This window comes from Halichoerus grypus, chromosome 11, assembly GCF_964656455.1.
Source record: "Halichoerus grypus chromosome 11, mHalGry1.hap1.1, whole genome shotgun sequence".
In the NCBI taxonomy this organism is placed as follows: domain Eukaryota; kingdom Metazoa; phylum Chordata; class Mammalia; order Carnivora; family Phocidae; genus Halichoerus; species Halichoerus grypus.
In genome coordinates this window covers 75,231,998-75,250,808 of record NC_135722.1, presented here as the reverse complement: position 1 = coordinate 75,250,808, position 18,811 = coordinate 75,231,998, and the positions used below count along the sequence as shown (strand labels likewise).

The 18,811-nt window shown below is 37.2% G+C and overlaps 1 protein-coding gene across 1 annotated transcript in view; it reads left to right on the top strand.

Moving 5' to 3' along the window:
- Window positions 1-38: 38 nt before the first annotated feature.
- Window positions 39-18,811, top strand: part of SESN3 (sestrin 3) — an 83,352-nt gene continuing 64,579 nt past the window's right edge. Inside the window, exon 1 of the mRNA XM_036074968.2 lies at window positions 39-380. Coding sequence (XP_035930861.1) covers window positions 303-380 — 78 coding nt within the window. The 5' untranslated portion in view covers window positions 39-302. The remainder of the gene's footprint in view (window positions 381-18,811) is intronic.

Sequence of the window (18,811 nt, the reverse complement as noted above, 5' to 3'; positions counted from 1 at the left end):
TCGTCCTAGCCTGGCGGGGGCGGGGGTCTGGAGGATGGGGGCGGGAGGAACAACGGGCCGGTGAGGAGCAGCCGCCGCCGTCTCCGCCGGCGCTTCGGCAGCCGCCGCGGTGGTCGCCTGGGGCAGCGCCGCTCGCTCTCCGGGCCATCGCCTCCCATCCCGACATCCCGCCCGGGGGAGGCTGAGGCTGAAGCGCGGCCGGCGGCAGGGGGACGGTCCGGCCCCGCAGCGGCGCGGGCGGCCGCAGTGATACCCGGCCCGGGCCCCGCCGTCCGTCTTCGCCCTCGGCGCCCGCAGCCAAGATGAACCGGGGCGGCAGCAGCCCGTCGGCCGCCGCCAACTACCTGCTCTGTACCAACTGCCGGAAAGTGCTGCGGAAGGTACGGGCTCGGCCTGGGGTCCAGCCCGAGAGGGGCGCTTCCTGCCGGCGGGGCTCGGGCTGCTCGGCCCCGGGGCGCACTGTTGGGGCGAGGCTCAAAGGGATCCCGGGGCACCTTCCCCACGCCGAGACCGAAGGAAGGGGGCGTGGGTTGAGGGTGGAGGTTTGCACTGCTGCTTTTTATCTCCGCCGGGACAGATGCTAGTCCCGAGGGGTTGGGGATTTTTTTTTTTTCCGATTTTCTTTTTGCTGCCAGTAGTCTGTTTTTCGGCTCACCTCCCTGCCTTACCACCTCCGGCCTGCTCCGCGGGCGGAAGGAGGGAGCGACCGGCTCGATCCTCCTCCCGGTCCTGTGGATGGAGGTCGGTGCGAAATCTGAACAGCCTGGTCTGGTCTTCAGGAACCTGGCTCCCTCTTTGCTGTGTGGCTAACTCTTGGCGGGGGTTGTTTTTGTTTATTCGGTCGCTTCTGCCTTCTTTGCGCGCTCTCCCTTAACACCCCTTTTTACATTCTTTTGACGGCAGTCTTGTGTCTATAGTTCAGTCTTGAAAGGAACTGGGAAAGCAGCTTGAACTTTATGCCCATGGGAAATGCTATTCGACCTTACAGTTCCTCTGGGGTTGGGGGAGGAGGAGACGGAGGTGGACGTGGGTTATTACTCCTCAGCACCCCCCCGCCCCGTGCAGGTCCAGAAAAATCAGACGTACAATCAGCTTATTGCTTCCCCGAGTGACTGATAGAAAGTTTACTCCAGAATTGTTTAGCTTACTTGGCTTAATCACTCCGTTAAGGGGTGGGGGAGGGGAATGAAAAGATGTCGCTTTAGACCGAGAAAAGCTTTTAATCAGACTTTAACAGCCTCCACTGGGTAATATTATAATCAGTTTCTTTTCCTTCAAACTGCATTTTTACATTTCATTAAGTGGAAACAGTAGTTGAGGTGCTTCTGTTTGGCCAGTACAAATGAATTAAAATTGCTGAGCTGTGCAAATGCATCGGGACTGGAAGACTTAAGATGAATACGGCTCCGTTTTTAGTCAATTTCTCTAAATACAGTGCAATTGGGATTGTTATTTATATATTAAAAATAGAAAGAAAGCATGTAAGTCAGCAAGCTCAAATATTTGCGCTCTTTGTCCAAAAACTGTTTTTCTTCCTCTGTGGGTCAGGCCAAGTGCCAATCAAAGTTGTTTTTCAAGCCTCTTTCCCCTGCAGTAGGGCTGCTGCTTTTTCCCCCCCACTATTTTATTTGAGAGCATGAAGAAAGAAAAGGGATTGCAGATTTGAAGTTAATCGAACAGTTAAATGTGCCTTAAATTGTGTTTAGTGGATATGTTTCTCTTGAAACAGATTTTTATTAAATGTGCATGTTGAGTATGTGCAGTTATTTTTTTCCATAAACTCTGGGATCAAATTACAGTTGATACTTGCTCAGCTCATTGTAGGGCAGCTTGTGAGAAATGTAATGGATCAGAAGTGCAGATCAGCTTAGTTGAATGTTAACTCTTTCACTTCAGGGTCAGATGTCATCGAACCTAGCTTTTAAAAAAATTATTATTATTATTTCCTGACTTCAAAAGTGGTAAGTTATGTCTTTAACATGAAAAAAATTGTTGCTTGAGACACATTTGATTAAACTCAAGCCTGGTTAAAATAACAGCTAGTTGTTTGTTGTTGTTGTTTTGTTGTTTTAATTGAATAAGGAACAAAAGAACTATATTGACTGACTTTTTTTTTTTTTTAATGGCTCTGGCCATTTGGTAGGCTAATAAGATGTTTGGAGGTGATACTAGGCTTCAAAATCTAGTTTTTCTTTTAAGAGAACCATGGCTATGGATCCATCACTGTTTGCTGGCATTCTTTATATCTTTCTCTTAGCTTTTAAGAAACTATTTCTATTTACCTAGAAAGAACATCTTCTTTTCTAGTCATTCTTAAAAGAAAGAGGTATATGGAAAATGGAAATTCACCATTTTCATATTTTGTAATTGCTATGTACCTCTGCCAATATTCCAGTTTTTAGTAACTCCAAGGTATTTAATATTGATTCATGCAGTAGCATGAAATAACTTTAGATGGAAATGGGCTTGTTTGAGCCAGTTATGACATGACTTGGCAACATTTGTAGCTTTTAAAGAGTGCTATTCTTAAGTGCTTTTAAAAGATATCAAGTGTTTAGCATTTTAAATTCTTCATCATTCTAAAAATAGCATGTAAGAGTGTATTTCTAATAAAGATGATTTTCTTTTTGATAGAAAGTATATAACTTTAAAATTCATCTGTAACTCTGAAAATGTGATTCTTTGAATTTATCTTGTGTTTTCCACTTAATAAAGTGTTCAGTAAGAACCAAGTGAGTCATAGCATTTTGAATTTTAGTTCAGTTCATAATGAAGAATGAAACGCATGCACACCCAGTGTGAATTACTCTTTGCTGTTACAGTCCTCATTAATGATGGGGAAGGAGTCACCTTTTATGTGGCATGAAGGCTTTTTCTTTAAGTAGCTTAATTTGTTGCAATGTGTTAAATTTGGGGCGGGGGGGGATCTTCAAAAGGAACTGGATTCACCTTCAAATGAAATAACTTGGTTTAACCCAATGTCTGAAAATTGAGTTATGTATTGTATGAGAGTCACATTCATTATTAGACGTGCCTTTACAATTTTGATTCAGTGTCTTTTAAAATAGAAGGACTTCTTAAAATATTGAATATACCTAATTTGGTATCCTAGGTTAGTAAAAAGAATATATTTCCCATACAGGGAAACAAATGAATGAACAAACAAAAACTATCTTCACATCTATAACTCCTAACTTGTTCCGTTATCAATGAAATAAATCAATAAAGTTTTTAATAAAAGAGGAAATGCTTCCACTTACTTTGGAAAAGTTAATGAGTTTTGAAGTAAAATGCATGTTACTTGAAGAAATTCCTGTGACAACTAGATAAATTTCAAAGTGGAGTACCAAACTGCATTAAGAAAGGTAGGTAACTATTAGTCCACTTATCTTCTGATGAATGAAAAGGGGCATATTGCAATATTCTTTGAGTATGGAGCAGCCAGTCCTACTGAAGTGAATAAAACTGCACTGTAAGTTAGAACATTTAACATTTAAAAATTCTTAATGTGTTTAGGTAGTTCTAGTAGTGATAGATCTTTGTTGGTATTTTATCTTTCCACTTTGTTTATATAATCACTTATTTTGGCAACTTTTTGGTGCGTTTTTAAGTGAAAAGACTGCAAAAATAAAATAGGAAATATTAAATTGAACCATATGAGCCTCACTTTTATAATTAAAGTTGTCAATTAATAGCAGTTTTATAAGGTTCAACCAATAGGATGTAATTGCGTTGACTGATTTCCATAGCTATACTCCTAATTAGGTTTCTTATATGTATTTTTTTGATTGTCAAAACCGGTTTTTTACTTACTTTATCTTAAGTGAACTAGGCAGAGATCAAGCAATGAATTTATGATAGCAAACAATTATACAAAGGTTTTCAAACTGCTTTTTAGGGAGCCCTAAGATGCTTCAGTGTTAAATGCATGAGTTGGATTACATTTTTAAGTACAATTAAAATTATTCTTAAGTTATAACAAAAACACAGCTACTTAAAATTTTTATCAAATTTTAACAGATTGTTTTAAAAGTTATCTTTTGTTACAGGATTATTCTTGTGCAGGCCGTGAATTAAAACTTGTTCTGCTACCTTCGTACATGTATTTGAACTTTTTTGTTAATATGATATTGATAAGAAAGATGGTCATTGATTATGAAGGCTTTGGCCTTCAAAAAAAAAATTCCACACGTATGTACTCATGTTATATTTCTACTGTTATATTATTATTTGTTAACAAACTTATTGTTAACAGTAATTGTTACTTTATAGCTAAAACACATTAAAATCATTGTTTTGTATTTTTATATGTTGCATAGTTCGGGTCCAACTAAAATTTCATTTGTAAAATGGATTCTGTTGCTTCTCCCACCTTCCCACGACCAAATAAGTAAACTGCCAAAACGTAACTGCTAATGTAGTGATGCTGGAAGCCACTAGATGTGCTCATGGTCTCTGATAGGCCTTTTAATTTGGTAGGTCTCGGGTAGGTCTTTTAATTTGAGGCAAATTAGTTAATTTCCTTGAAGCCTAGTTTTCTCTGTAAAATGTAGATAATTTCTGTTTGACTTAGAGGTTGCTGCATAGCTCGAGAGAGGTGATGTGTGTTAAAGTGCTTTGTAAACCATAAAGTATAACTTATAAATATGAGAAAAACATGAGCCTATTTATTTTCCCAGGTTACTGTAGTTCTTTGTGAGTTGTAGCAATATATTTCAGTACATACTGAGTAATTTGGTTAGTCTTCACTTTTCTTTCCTTTTTAGTTATTGTCTGTAAATGAGAGGTAAAGATACTATGCTTTGGTTAGAATGATCAACATACTGATTTTTGATTTGCATATTTCTATTTATACCTACTCCTCCCCCTCTTATGTAGTAATCCAGTGCATTGCTTTCATTTTTCCCAATAATTAAATAAAATGAAATTGCCTTTTCAACACTTCAGCAGATGAGGGAAATTAGTATTTAGTTTGAAAAGACTAAGATGACTATATTTAATAGAAGTTGGGGAAATCTAGGGCAAAGCAAAAAATTAATACTTCTGATTTAGGAGAAGAGTTATGGGAGTAAAAGTGTCTTAATCTTTTCTCCCCATCTCTGTCCCTTTCTTCCCTTTTGAAAGTATTGGGTTATAACTTAAGTTTGTCTAGACTTTCACAGTTTTTAGGGTGTTTTCACATTATCTCAGTTGATTCTCACAGAAAATTTAAGTGCCCTGACCTCTATCATACAACTAGTAAAAAGTCCATTTAATTCTTAGGACTGCCTCTATAATAAAACTGTATTCTTATGGTCCCCTGCAGTATTGAAGCTGCCAGGGAAAATATCCTCATTTCCAACTTCAGCAACTATGAACGGCTGTAGGTCCCCAAAGCTCTCCGTCTGACCATTCTTTCTCCTACTGGCAATGAATGTTGTCAGTGGTCCTTCAATTTACAGGATCGCTTGTCTCATTTTTGAGCAAGTGTTTATCAAAATCCTGCATGGGTAAAAGATCCATTAAAAGTGCAAACTGGGCAAATAGATTTTAATATAGTAGGGTACAGAAAGTTCAGTTTCCTGATAGGGTTTCAGATTCCACATTGTAAGGAACCATTAGGAAGCTCTGCTTGTGGAGTTTTGGTGTGCTATCAAAGAAGAATATTCACAATTAACTCTTTCATTTCCCAACTTATGTGTATGAGGCCAGATTTTCCTCACATACTTCAATCAAAACATTGCAACAGATTGAATACAGAATCAGATATGAAATTCAGCTGTCTTCTATTAAACAGACACTAAAGAGATTTGCAAAACGTAAATGTCACTCTGCTCACTTTTTTTGTTTTGGAAAATAAAGTTATTTTCATAAAAATATGTGCCTTATGTTAACATGTAATGGTTTATTATTTTAAGTGAATTAACATTTAACATTTTCTCAGTTTTAATTTCTAATACAGTAAATATTGACAGCTATAACCCATACAGAAACAAAAGCTCTTCGGGTTCCTCCGTAATTTTTAAGGGTGTGAAGGAGTTCCAAAACCAGAACATTTAAGAACTGTTGAGCCAGAGTTCATATAAATGTATGGTACATATAAATGTAATTCTCAGGAGTCTATGGGGAAAACAAAAGGCAAGCACCACTCAAAGAAAATGTAGATAAGGCCAACCCAGTCACCTCTATTCTGTATGAGGATCACTTGCAGGTGCTGCCTAGCACCTTTTCAGTGACATCCTAGAAGCTTCTCTGCTATCACATTAAGAGTTAGGCTAACTAGAAATGATCTTTACTTTTTGTGAGCATCCCCTTACCTGGTAGAAACCAAGGAGGGGAAAAACACATCTCTCTGGCTCCGAGGGAATATTCTCCTAAGTACTATGCAATGAAGAATGGTCAGATCCAAAGATTATGTCTATTGTGCTCCAATTGGTTGGTTCTTGGCTGAAAAGGAAAGGCTCTGAGTAGCCAGATTAGCCTTTTTTCTTGAAAGCGGAGACATGTGGGAGAAGCAACAGAAGAAGAAGAGACAAGAAAGAATCCGAGAGAAGTATCACTGTAGACTGCTGATAACAACCATTGTTAGAATAAAGAAAAAGAAAACCACCACTGTTGACGTGAGATAGGACAGCTCTGAATGTCCTATGAATGAAGGAGTCCCTAAATACTGCAGTCCTCAAAGACAGAGGGCATTTTCTATTTTGTGTGTAGGGGGTGCGGTTACTCTGTCCACACAAACTACGACAGACAACTACCTGAAGTTCAATGTGGTCTGTTTATTTGATTAGATCTGGTGAGACCTATAAATGACTACCAGTATCTAGACTATCCTAAGATACCACTGTGGTGGGGGGCAGGGATGGGGGAGGGGGTGGGTTTCACCATATACAGTAATTACATGGCAAAGCCAAAATGATTAGTGATGATTAGTGATGTGTCTACAACAGTTACCTTAAACGTATAAGTAGATGCAGTATAAACTATTCAAAAATCTATATCCTATACCATCTAAATCTACAGTTAACATGTAGAATTCCTATTTGTCTTTCAAAAGTTGTGATATCTCAAAAGTGTTTCCTAATCTTTAAACCATTTTCCTTCTCCCTATCTCAGGACTGCTGCTCTGCCCAAATATACTGCATTTATCACACTTAGCACATTAAATTATAATTAACAATTATTTGCATATATTTTTCCCCTACTAGGTTTCCTCTTATTTGGGATCTGGTTAATAGAAAGTTTATTTTTAGCAAAATTAGAATTCTGATTTAAAAATCTATTGCTCTTATAGATATTGGCAGTATACTTGTATTGGATACAATATAATCTGATAAAATGAAAACTTCTCTCATTTTCCAAAATAGGTCTGATATTTGTCTGATATGTCTGTTCTTTACAGTCATATTTTGTTCTTTATAAGGAACACTTTGAGAAGTTCAGTGACAGATGACTGCCATCTTTTTGGCCATGGGAATGTTTCAGTGAAATATGCTCCGTTTTGGAGGGAGTTCTGATAGGGAGCAAGAATGTCATTTCACTAAGAGGGTCAGGACACTGGCCTTAGCTAGCTATTGGTCCTCAGAAATGTAAAATGGCCATTGCTTTGATAGGACATATGCTCTACCTCCTGGAATGTGCTAGTGTTCTGTAAGGGATGGTAGTTTTGGAGTACTAAAGACATACCTTCAAACTTCCAAGATTCTCCATAGGCCCCCTCCTAAGGTTCTTTTCACATATTCTGGCTAAGCCTTTCTCTCTTCCACTTCCCCCAGGTCCTTTATTTTGGAAATCTCCCAAGCCAGCTGCGATCCCCTTGGCCAGCAGGCACTCCCTTGGTAACTGAACCAGAGAACTGTTCCTGGGCCCAGACTGCCCCTTAGTTATCCTTTACTTTTTTAGATCCACCCAGAAGTGAGTCACTTTTTGGTCCACGGGCCAGAATATTGACTGCCCCCTGAGGGACACATGAATATCATGGGATATTTAATGGTGGGTTGGAATAACCTTGCATTTTGTTGCTCAACGCTTCCACTAAGGAGTAACAGGCATTTTACCTTACATTTCATGAAGAATGTGTTGAACATATCATATATGAGTAAGTATGACCAAGTATAAAAATGGCTGATTTAAGGCCATATTATTTCTTGCACCAGAGATTTCTTAATAGTATAAAATATACATTTGAGTGAGACTTACTTTTTCTACTAATTAACAACTACTTGTAATGGAGGTATATGTTCTCATTTCTAGGTACATATTTTTACATCTCCTTCTATTGCAAAGGTGAAACTAGTTGCTGGAAGAAATGAAATCTCTCTTTCCAGTTATAGATATAGGCTGAATATTGAGAAGGCTGAAATTAACCTCATGGCTGGCTAAAGCTGGATTTTGTGGAAGATGATTGTAATTACCTGAGATCATAACTCTTGGTTTTGAAGTGCATTTTATAATACCAGTAACGATACTAGCTTCTTTTGAATACCACCTAATGTGCCAGACTGCTAAATATTTAAGCCCTGCATATGTATCACATTTAATCATCACAATGAAACTATAAAGAATTACTACATTTTATGGATGAAGAGATTAGGGCTCAGAGAGCTTTAGTTAGTTGTTTAAGGTCATAGTACCAATAGGTGGCAGACTCAGGATTTGAAACCAGGTCTAACTCCAAAGCCTGGCTCCTTATACAGATAGAAACACTGAATTTCCTTACATTCCATGTTTTCTTTATGGAACAACTTTTACAAAATATGAAATTAGTGAAACTTAATAGGACTTGATTACTCAAGAGATTAATAAGAGGAATTTCAAATTCAGATATTTTCTACTTTATTTTTGTATTAGAAATGCAAATTTCTTTAAAGATTAAATCAATTGAAAACCAAATTGAGGTTCTCATTGACAGTTTTGACCTATCTAGTTAGCTCTTTTATCTATGTCTGTTGTTATGTGATCATTCTTCTTAATCCCAGGATATATTTTTCCTAATTTTCCAGCAAACTTTGACCTATTTCTTTTGCCAATCAGTCATTTATTAGTTCAGTAACGTTGATTCATTCAATAGTGCTGACATATCTTGACAGAAGATTATGTCTAGAAACATTGAGTTTAAGTGTTTTGTTTCTTGAATAGGACCTCTAAGAAATGTCCTCAATTTTTAGTAATATTTTACAGTAAAAAAGATTTATGAAGATCTAACATGAATGCTCATTTCCACCATTCATTTTGGCTTTCTGTGGTAAGGCAAAAATGATGCTAAAAGGAAGCCCAGATCCTGGGATGGTGTCCAGCCCCTGGCCTCCCCCTACCTACATTTTGTCTGTGACATCTACAGGAGACTTACAGAGGGCTTACTGGTGTTACAAAGGGTTTATGTTGAGGAGAGGAGTTTGAGGATGTGGTTCTGCTATTTGTAAATTAGACCTCTTGAGAGTCTTTCCGTAGAAACACAGTAAGATATCTAGTTAAGTACTATTAATTAAGTACGGTTATATTCAATAGGCATTTACTGATTAGCTTGGAAACCTAACCAGTAGGTATAATAACATTGTCTCCAGGGGAAATTACATTCTGAAATCTAAGTAACTGCTTCACTGGAGGGCTCTCCTAACTTGCATACTTGACACTAAAAAGGGTAAATAATTTTGACAAAAAATATTTTGTAATATGTTCACTCTGAGACTATGTTTGGTTATTGTCTCTAATAGGAAAATTCCGTGACTGCAGTTCTATCCAGTATTCAAGTAAACAGTTGAAATGAAGAACGGGTTAAAAATTGGGTGATAGTGAGGTGTTGGGATAACCAAGGGTCCAGCATCATCAAGCTGGCTTATCCTTGTGTGCTTTGTACTTACTTACTGAGGCTCTGGCCCAGCACGGTGCATTTTAAGCTGGGTGGGATAGTTTTTACTTTCCATTTTGTCTTTAAGGTAATATAAATGAAAAAAAAAAAAAACAATTTTAATTCCTCAGAAAGTTTCCTTTTTATATGAAATTAGGGATTTAACTTGTGTATCTTAATTTTTTTGGTATAAATTAATAAAGGAAAACACACCCAGCAAATTTACTCCACCAAAAAGGGCTTAAAACAAAAATCACCTAAGCTAAAGGTACCTCAGCACTAAGCCCCAAGTAATATTCAAATTCTTTTATATAAACCTTTTTGTATAATATATTTGCTGAAATTAGTGAATTCTCAGGTGGGGTGCAGAATATCTATTTGTGTTGTAGTTTATTTTTTTAATAGAGTATGGCCTATCTAGATAATAATCTTGTAAGCTATTGTTTTATATCGGGTAGCTATTAAGATAACCACAAGGTCTAGGTTTTAATATTCTTTAGGCAAAGTGCATTGTTGAATACCCAAGACTAGCATGAATTCGTAAGTGTTCTTTTATGCAAGAGACCTACCTCGTATTTAGTGCCCTTAAAAATGGGGGGAAAATGCATGTTTACGCAAATAAGAATGTAGAAACAATTCTCTTTTTTGGTAAAAATATATACGTTGCCATTTTATGCTTATTCTATATCCCAATGTTACTACTCCTTCGTGGCCTTCATACTCTTAAACAGGCAAGAAATGTAGAGGCTGTTAACATTTATAAACTACTCACATACTGTATGAATATCTGTCATTCTTTTATATATTCTTTCAGCAAACCTCAAATGCTCCTACCTGTTGGGTACTCAAAACACAGGCAGTGAGGACATCAGGGTTCTTGGCCTAAGCTGGGTGGTGAGTTACAACCTACATCTGGATCTCATAAAGAGAACTTCAAGATTATGCCCCTCATTTGACAGATGGTATAGAATAGTGTTTGGCAAATTTTTTCTGCAAAGGACTAGATAGTGAATAATTTAGGTTTGCAAGCCTAAGTAGTTATCAGTGTGACAACCACTCAACTCTGTCCTTGGATGGCGAAACCAGCGGTAGACAACTCATATAGAATAAGCATAAAATGGCAGTGTATATATATATATATATTTTTTTTAAATATTTTATTTATTTATCTGACAGAGAGAGACACAGCAAGAGAGGGAACACAAGCAGGGGGAGTGGGAGAGGGAGAAGCAGGGTTCCTGCCGAGCAGGGAGCCTGATGCGGGGCTCGATCCCAGGACCCTGGGACCATGACCTGAGCTGAAGGCAGCCGCTTAACTGACTGAGCCACCCAGGTGCCCCGGCAGTGTATATATTTTTATCAGAAAAGAGAATTGTTTTTACATTCTTACTTCCCTAACCATATATTTTCCCTCATTTTTAAGGGCACTAAATACTAAGTAGGTCTCTTGCATAAAAGAACGCTTAGGAATGGATGTGGCTTTGTTCTGATAAAACTTGGTTCATGGACACTGTAGTTCTAATTGTATATTATTTTCACATGTCATGAATATGCTTTTGGATTTTTTTCAATTATTTAAAAATATAAAACCCAGGCAGTAAAAAAGGAGACAGCAGGCTGGATGTAGCCAGCAGTCTAGTTAGCTGACCTCCTGGTAGAGAGGACAGTGCAAGGAATTCGGCATCAGAGGCCGAGGTTAGTTGACCTTTCTGAATTATGCCTGCTCATTACTAATGTACAGATAATATAGTATAGTACCTACTTAAAAAAAAAAAATTCCTATATCATTCTAACTGTACTTTCATTGGTGTACAAAATTAATCCAAAGCTGACTATTGATAAACACCGCATTTGTAAAAACACCTAATTAGAATGACCTGTCTAGGGACATCTGGGTGGCTCAGTCGGTTAAGCGCCTGCCTTCAGCTCAGGTCATGATCCCAGGGTCCTGGGATCGAGCCCCACATCAGGCTCCTTGCTCAGCGGGGAGTCTGCTTCTCCCTCTGCCTGCCGTTCCCCCTGCTTGTGCTCTCTCTCTCTTTCTGTCTGACAAATAAATAAATAATCTAAAAATTAAAAAAAAAATAGACTGACCTATTTAGGACCTGGATAGATAACATAATTTGGATATATCCAAAGTAAAACTTTTAAAAACATGTTGATACTAAATATCCTTGAAAGCACATTTGACATTAAGCGCTTATGAACACAGAATGTTTTTTTACCTCTTTTGAAGTAACACCTCGTCATACCTTGTTTGATTTTTAATAGAAGAACCATTATATATTACGCAGCCTTACATTTTAATTACAGTTACATTTTGAGAGTTTTGCAAAACCTAACTTACGTGAATGGTTTGGATTGTTAGGCCATAGTGCAAAACTAGATACTTAAGCTTCTGAATGTATTCTGTGTGCTGGTCAGAGTCCCCATGTTAGGATTTCAGAGCTCTGTCATTTATATTGTCTTTGAGTTGTTGAGTGAGTGTGTGTGAGGGGAGGGTAATTCAGGGGAAACCAACCCCTCTGGTGAGCAGAAGCGATGGCTGTCAATAATTCAAAAATGGAAAATCATTAATTATTCAGGATACTTTTTAAGACGAAGAGCTTTAAACATTTCACACCAAGTATTGAGTCAGTGAATATAAGATGGCACCATTTACCAGGGTTGCACCTTTGTAAAAGTATCAGTATATGATGTCTTCCATGGTTGAGGTCTGATGATGTCCAGAGCAATGACACAGCCAGTACAAAGGGCAAGATTCAGACCCTATTCAGTCAATCAGAATTTGCACTGAAGTGAAGATTGACAAACAGCTATGCATTTTAATATTGTGTGCTTCATACTAGATCTCGTAGGGAGTTCTTTTGACCAACCCTTGTTATGGTTGCATATTGTTATGATTATATATGGGAGAATTAAATGTACATAACCCAAGTATTGATATGGATGATTATGCTTATCTTGTTCTCTTTTATATTATGAGGTAATCACTAATCAGATGCTCTTGGTTTTGTTTTGTTTTTTAAGTGTAATTGATATACATTATATTAGTTTCAGGTGTACAGCATAATGATTAGACATTTGTATACATTGCAAAACGATCACCACAATAAGTCTAGTCACCACCTGTCACCATACGAAGTTATGACATTTTTTTCCTTGTGATGAGCACGTTTAAGATTTACTTTCTTAGCAACTTTCAATTTTGCTATATCATTGACTGTAGTCACCATGCTGTAGATTACACCCCCACTACTTATTTATTTTATAGCTGGATATTTGTGCCTCTTGATCCCCTTCACCAATTTTGCCCACCCCTTGACCTTCTTCTCTGTATCTCCTCTCTCCACCAATCTATTCTCTGTATCTATGAGCTTGATTTTGTTTTTTGTGTTTATTTTTTTAGATTTCCACAGGTAACTGAAACCATACAGTATTTATCTTTCTCTGACTTATTTCACATAGTATAATACCCTCAAGGTCTATCCTTGTTGCAAATGACAATTTTTCAGTCCTTTTCATGGCTGAGTGGTATTCCATTGTGTATATATACCACATCTTTTTTGTCCATTCATCCATTGAGGGGCATTTAGGTTGTGTCCTTGTCTTAGCTATTGTAAATAATGCTGCAGTGAACATAGAGGTGCATATATCTTTTTAGATTAGTCTTGTTCTCTTATGATAAATATCCAGAATTAGAATTGCTGGATCATGTGATAGTTCTACTTTTAATTTTTTGAGGAGCCTCCATACTGTCCTCTCTAGTAGCTGTATCAATTTACATTCCCACCAGCAATATGCAAAAAGGAACCCTTTTCTTCACATCCTCACCGATACTTGTTATTTCTTGTCCTTTTGATGATAGCTATTCTGACAGGTGTGAGGTGATATCTCATTGCGGTTTTGATTTGCGTTTCCCTGATAATGAGTGATGTTGAGTATCTTTTCATGTGCCTATTGGCCATCTAGATGTCTTTGGAAAAAAGTCTATTTAGATCCTCTGTTCATTTTTAAAATTGGATTGTTTGGGGGTTTTTGTTATTGTAACAGTTCTTTATATGCTTTTGGTATTAACCCCTTCTCAGATAAATGATTTGCAAACATTTTCTCCCATTCAGTAGGTTGCCTTTTTATTTTGGTTTCCTTTGCTGTGCAGAAGCTTTTTAGTTTGATATAGTCCCACTTGTTTATTTTTGCTCTTGTTGCCTTTGCCTTTGGAGTCAGATTAAAAAGAAAAAAAAAAAAATACCACCAAGAATGATGCCAGGGAGCTTACCGCCATTGTTTTCTTCTAGGAGTTACATGGCTTCTGGTTTTACATCAAGTCTTTAATCCATTTTGAGTCAGTTTTTGTGTATGGGCTAGGATAGTGGTCCAATTTCATTCTTTTGTATGTGGCTGTCCAGTTTTCCCAGCACCAATTACTGAAGAGATTGTCCTTCCCCATTGTATGTTCTTGCCTCCTTTGTCATAAATTAATTGACCACATATGCTTGGGTTTATTTCTGGGCTCCCTATTCTGTTCCATTGATCTATATATCTGTTTTTATGCCAATACTATACTATTTTGATTACTATAGCTTTGTAATATATGAAATCAGGGAGTGTGATCTTTGCTCTTTTCCTCAAGATTGCTTTGGCTGTTCAGGATCTTTTGTGGTTCCACATAAATTTTAGGATTGATGCACTTGGTTTTTTTTGTTTTTTTGTTTTTTTTTAAGACTTTATTTATTTATTTGTCAGAGAGAGAGGAGAGAGAGAGCAAGCACAAGCAGGGGGAGCTGCAGGCAGAGGGAGAGGGAGAAGCAGGCTTCCCGCCAAGCAGGGAGCCCGATGCGGGGCTCCATCCCAGGACCCTGGGATCATGACCTGAGCCGAAGGCAGACGCTTAACTGACTGAGCCACCCAGGCGTCCCGATGCACTTGGTTTTAAAAAATCCTATGATGTAAAAGCAGCTAGTCATGGAAAATACTTTACTTTTAATTGATGGTAAGCTTTTAAAAGTAAGTACATCTATGCGTTTTTCTTTTGTTTCCTTTCCTAATGGTCTTTGTTAAAGCTATTGCAGAGAACATGTTTGTCACAATGGCAAATGGAAAGAATTGATAATTAATGAGTACCTTGATGATAACTCCATTTAACTTCAGATATTTATAGAAACAGTTGAATTTTTTTTTAAAACCTGAGTAAGAAACTCACTAGAATCCTACTGTCAATGTGCTACCAGGTGTTACATCTTTTGTTTTAGAATGCCACTAAAGTTTGAACCTGTCATGACTATGCATTTAACAGTTTTAGCTTTTAATAAACCACAGTGTTGCCATTTATGAAAGGTGCTTTGATGCCATGAGAACGAAGTAATTTGTCCACGGGTACTTCTAACTTGTCCATCACTTTGTCAGTGACAGGTATGCATTTCATGCCCATAAAATAGTAGAGGAGTATATTGTTATTATAAAAGGCTGTTTCCTTTTATTCTATCTTTATAGTCATTTTAATGCATTTTAGTGTTTATGGATAATTATTTGACAGAGCTGTAGAGCACTTGAAAACTAAAATGCAATATGCTGTCAGTTGTAGATCAATCAATTCAAGATAAAGGATTTCTAAAATGAAAGCGTATGTCAGTGGGAAAGCTAGATTGGACTCCCAGAAACTTGATACATACCTTTTCTGGCACATACGTAAATGCATAATTGGTTTACAGTTATTTCTAAGAAAAATTTACATTCAATTACTAAGTTTCTCTGCACAAGTTTATAGTAGATAGTTGCTTTTCAAGGCCAGTTGAATCCACCGGAGACACAGCCATTTTCTCTTGGTCAAGGATTTGTTTTCCTGAATGTCATTGTAACCCCAGCAGCTGCCTAACCACTGGATAGCAAGTTTTAGGAATTAACTTGGTTTTGATTGAATTAATATCCTTTCCAGATTGCTAGGATTGACTGTCCTCCCCCACCCCCACCCCTGAGATTAAAGTTATTGTTTTATTTTCCTTTGGGGAAAGATTGAAGTGATATATTAATGGAATAACAATTCTGTAAGTTAATAAGCTTGTTTAATCTAGGACAATGGTTCTTGAAGTGTGGTCCTGGAACCGGGAACATCAGCATCACCTGGGAGTTTGTTAGAAATGCACTATTTGGGGCCCTGACCCAGCTCTGCTGAATCAGAAATTTTGGAGGTGAGGCCTGCCCATCTGTATTTTAACAACCCCTCCAGGTGATCCTGATGCATTCTTAAGGATTGAGAACCACTGGTCTACAGTTATTAACCAAATACTTCTATAAATCAAAATTGTGTGTGTCCATTTCATTTCCAGTATGCATCATCAACTGTTGGAGAAATATGGTAAAAAAGGAAATTGTTTCAAATTAAGTCAATGAAATCCCTACTCTTTATAGATAGTAAAGGTAGTATCAGCTTTAGAATCAGAAAGATTTCTTTGCCTGTTTAAACAAATATATAGATTTGATACCATCTGGTACGACATGCTCTCACCTTAAGAAATGTAATGTCTTATTTTATTGTTGCTGGATTCTGAACTTTAGCTTAAGGGGAAAAAAGAGTTGGGTTTTAGAAGCTATTTTATGACTGAAATCGAATGAAAATATCTTTTGGAATTGCTTGTTTACATAAAAATAGTGTTTTAGCACCAACATTGATAGACTTTGATAGGTCTCACCATCTTAAATTATTTTTATTTCACAGAAGATTGATGTTTTAAGCTTTCATGGAAAAGATTATCTTGGACATTTTTATTTTCCTAAACAGAAGAAGAAGTGATAATATTTGTCCTAAAGACAGGTTTAGGATTGAAAGATTGTATGTTTTTGTTTGTTTGTTTTGTTTTGTTTCGAGTCTTTTAGACAAATTTAAACATACATGTCAATTATGGATATTCCTTTTTTCCTGTAAACTAGTAGCTTACTCTTCAGTTACAAATGGGATGTCAGAAAGCCAAATCAGGAAGTCTGAAAATTAACACAAAGGAAACTTAAGGAATGTCTGTTACATGTGGGCTTTCTATAAATCGAAAGGATAAAAAATTGCTCTTTGAAAGGAAAGATTGTTTCAGCTAGTTGCTCTTCCCTCTAGGATAGTAAATAGAAATAATTTTATTTTCTTATTTGGTTGCATATAATTTTGAGGTAATGGGATTTTTTTCTCTTATTGTCTCCAGCTTAGTGGTAAAATCTAACCTGTGTTGATCTTTCTCGGGAAAAATAACAAACTATTAAATTGCCCCCCACTCCTAAATTCCCATTTATGTGTTTGCTGCCCCAGAAGCATATGTAATTACTTAATTCTAACCCATGGAGAGTGATGCTTTTCTATTGACCACTTTTCTATCCTTCTGTGAGGAAAGGACTAATATAGTACCTTAAATAGAACTGTCTCCATGGCAATGGGCAGTCAGCTTTTGACTTTGAGACTCATAAAAAAGGAAATTTAGAAAGGCATTTTCATGGTCTAAAATAGCAGTGCAGCAAAAGTAAGGTATGAGAATATTTCCTGTCAGTTACTGCATGTCTGATGAAGCTAGCATAACATGTTTTTTTTACATAGCACTTTTCATCTGAGCATTTCAAAATGCTATACAACAATCCCTCCCTTAATTAACGAGTGATAATTATTATCTTCAGATTAATGGAAAACTTGAGCAGCTCCGATGTAAGTTTAGGATTAGGGCCCCTGCCTGAGGAAAAAGGGGTTGCCTAGCTCTAGTTGTAATTTTATTCTCATCAAGAATAAAAATACTAAATTATGGGTCATTCCTGATTATATTTAAATAGAATTCTCTGGGGAACACTGGAAGCAATGACAAGATTAAAAATAAAAGCAACACTTCATGCCTATTTTTTCCCCCTAACTGCTTCCTATAATTTTGAGTCTACGGATCACTTCTGTTTAAGAGACTCCGCTGGCAACCTGCCCGCCTTCCTTGTTCCTTCTTGCATCCACACCCACCAAAGAGGCAAAACTTTGGTTCTCACTGTTGGGCCACCTCTCCTTCCGTCAAGGTCTGTGAGAGTGCTGTTTAGTACCGGCTAAAGAATAAAACCAAGTTATCATTTGTAATCTTTTGTCTTGTCTATATTTATTTCCTTCTCAACTAAGCCTTATCCAGTAAGGGTTCATTTCCAGTTGAATCATCTCTTACCTTTAAAGTATCATCAGTAAATGCTTAATAGTCTGAGGTTACTCTTAATAAGGGAATCAAACAAATATGTGATATAAATACAGTGGTATACCGAACTACTGTTGGGATTAGATCTATGTATTGAAGTGAATAGTGAATGTATTGTCCGTAATAGGTTATTGGGTGGAAAAGCCTGGGTTTCTTTTTTAAAGGATATGACTTCATATCCATTTTCATTTTTAAAAAGGTAAAGAGACAGAAGGGTGGACTCCAGGGGCACCTGGGTGGCTTAGTCAGTTGGGCATCTGACTCTTGATTTCGGTTCAGGTCCTGATCTTGTGGTCCTGAGATCAGGTCTTGCATTGGGCTCCATGCTCAGCGGGGAGTCTGCTTGGGATTCTCTCCCTCTCTTTCTGTCCACCCCACTCCACTCATACCTGCTCTCTCTCTCTCTCTAAAATAAATTAATTAATTGAAAAAAAAAGGATGGACTCCAGAATTAGTAATATCAACACCCAGATGATGGGATTGCTGGAAATTATTTTTATCATTTACTTCCTGTTATTGTCTTTTGTTTGTTTCCACAATAAATGTGTATTTCATAAAAATTTTAAGAGCTATTACTGTTTTGAAATAAGTAGAACAAATAATTTCAGTGCAGAGAGCAAATCCAAATGAGATGGTAAATTAAAGGCGCATTGAGACAGAAACAAAAGCTCATAGATTTAATAGATATCCATAGTAGCTGTGGGTAAATTGCCAAGGGAATAATAATGTGTGTGTAGGTGGTTAATAAGGACTCAAATGTGTAGACATCGATGTATACAATCTGGAAATG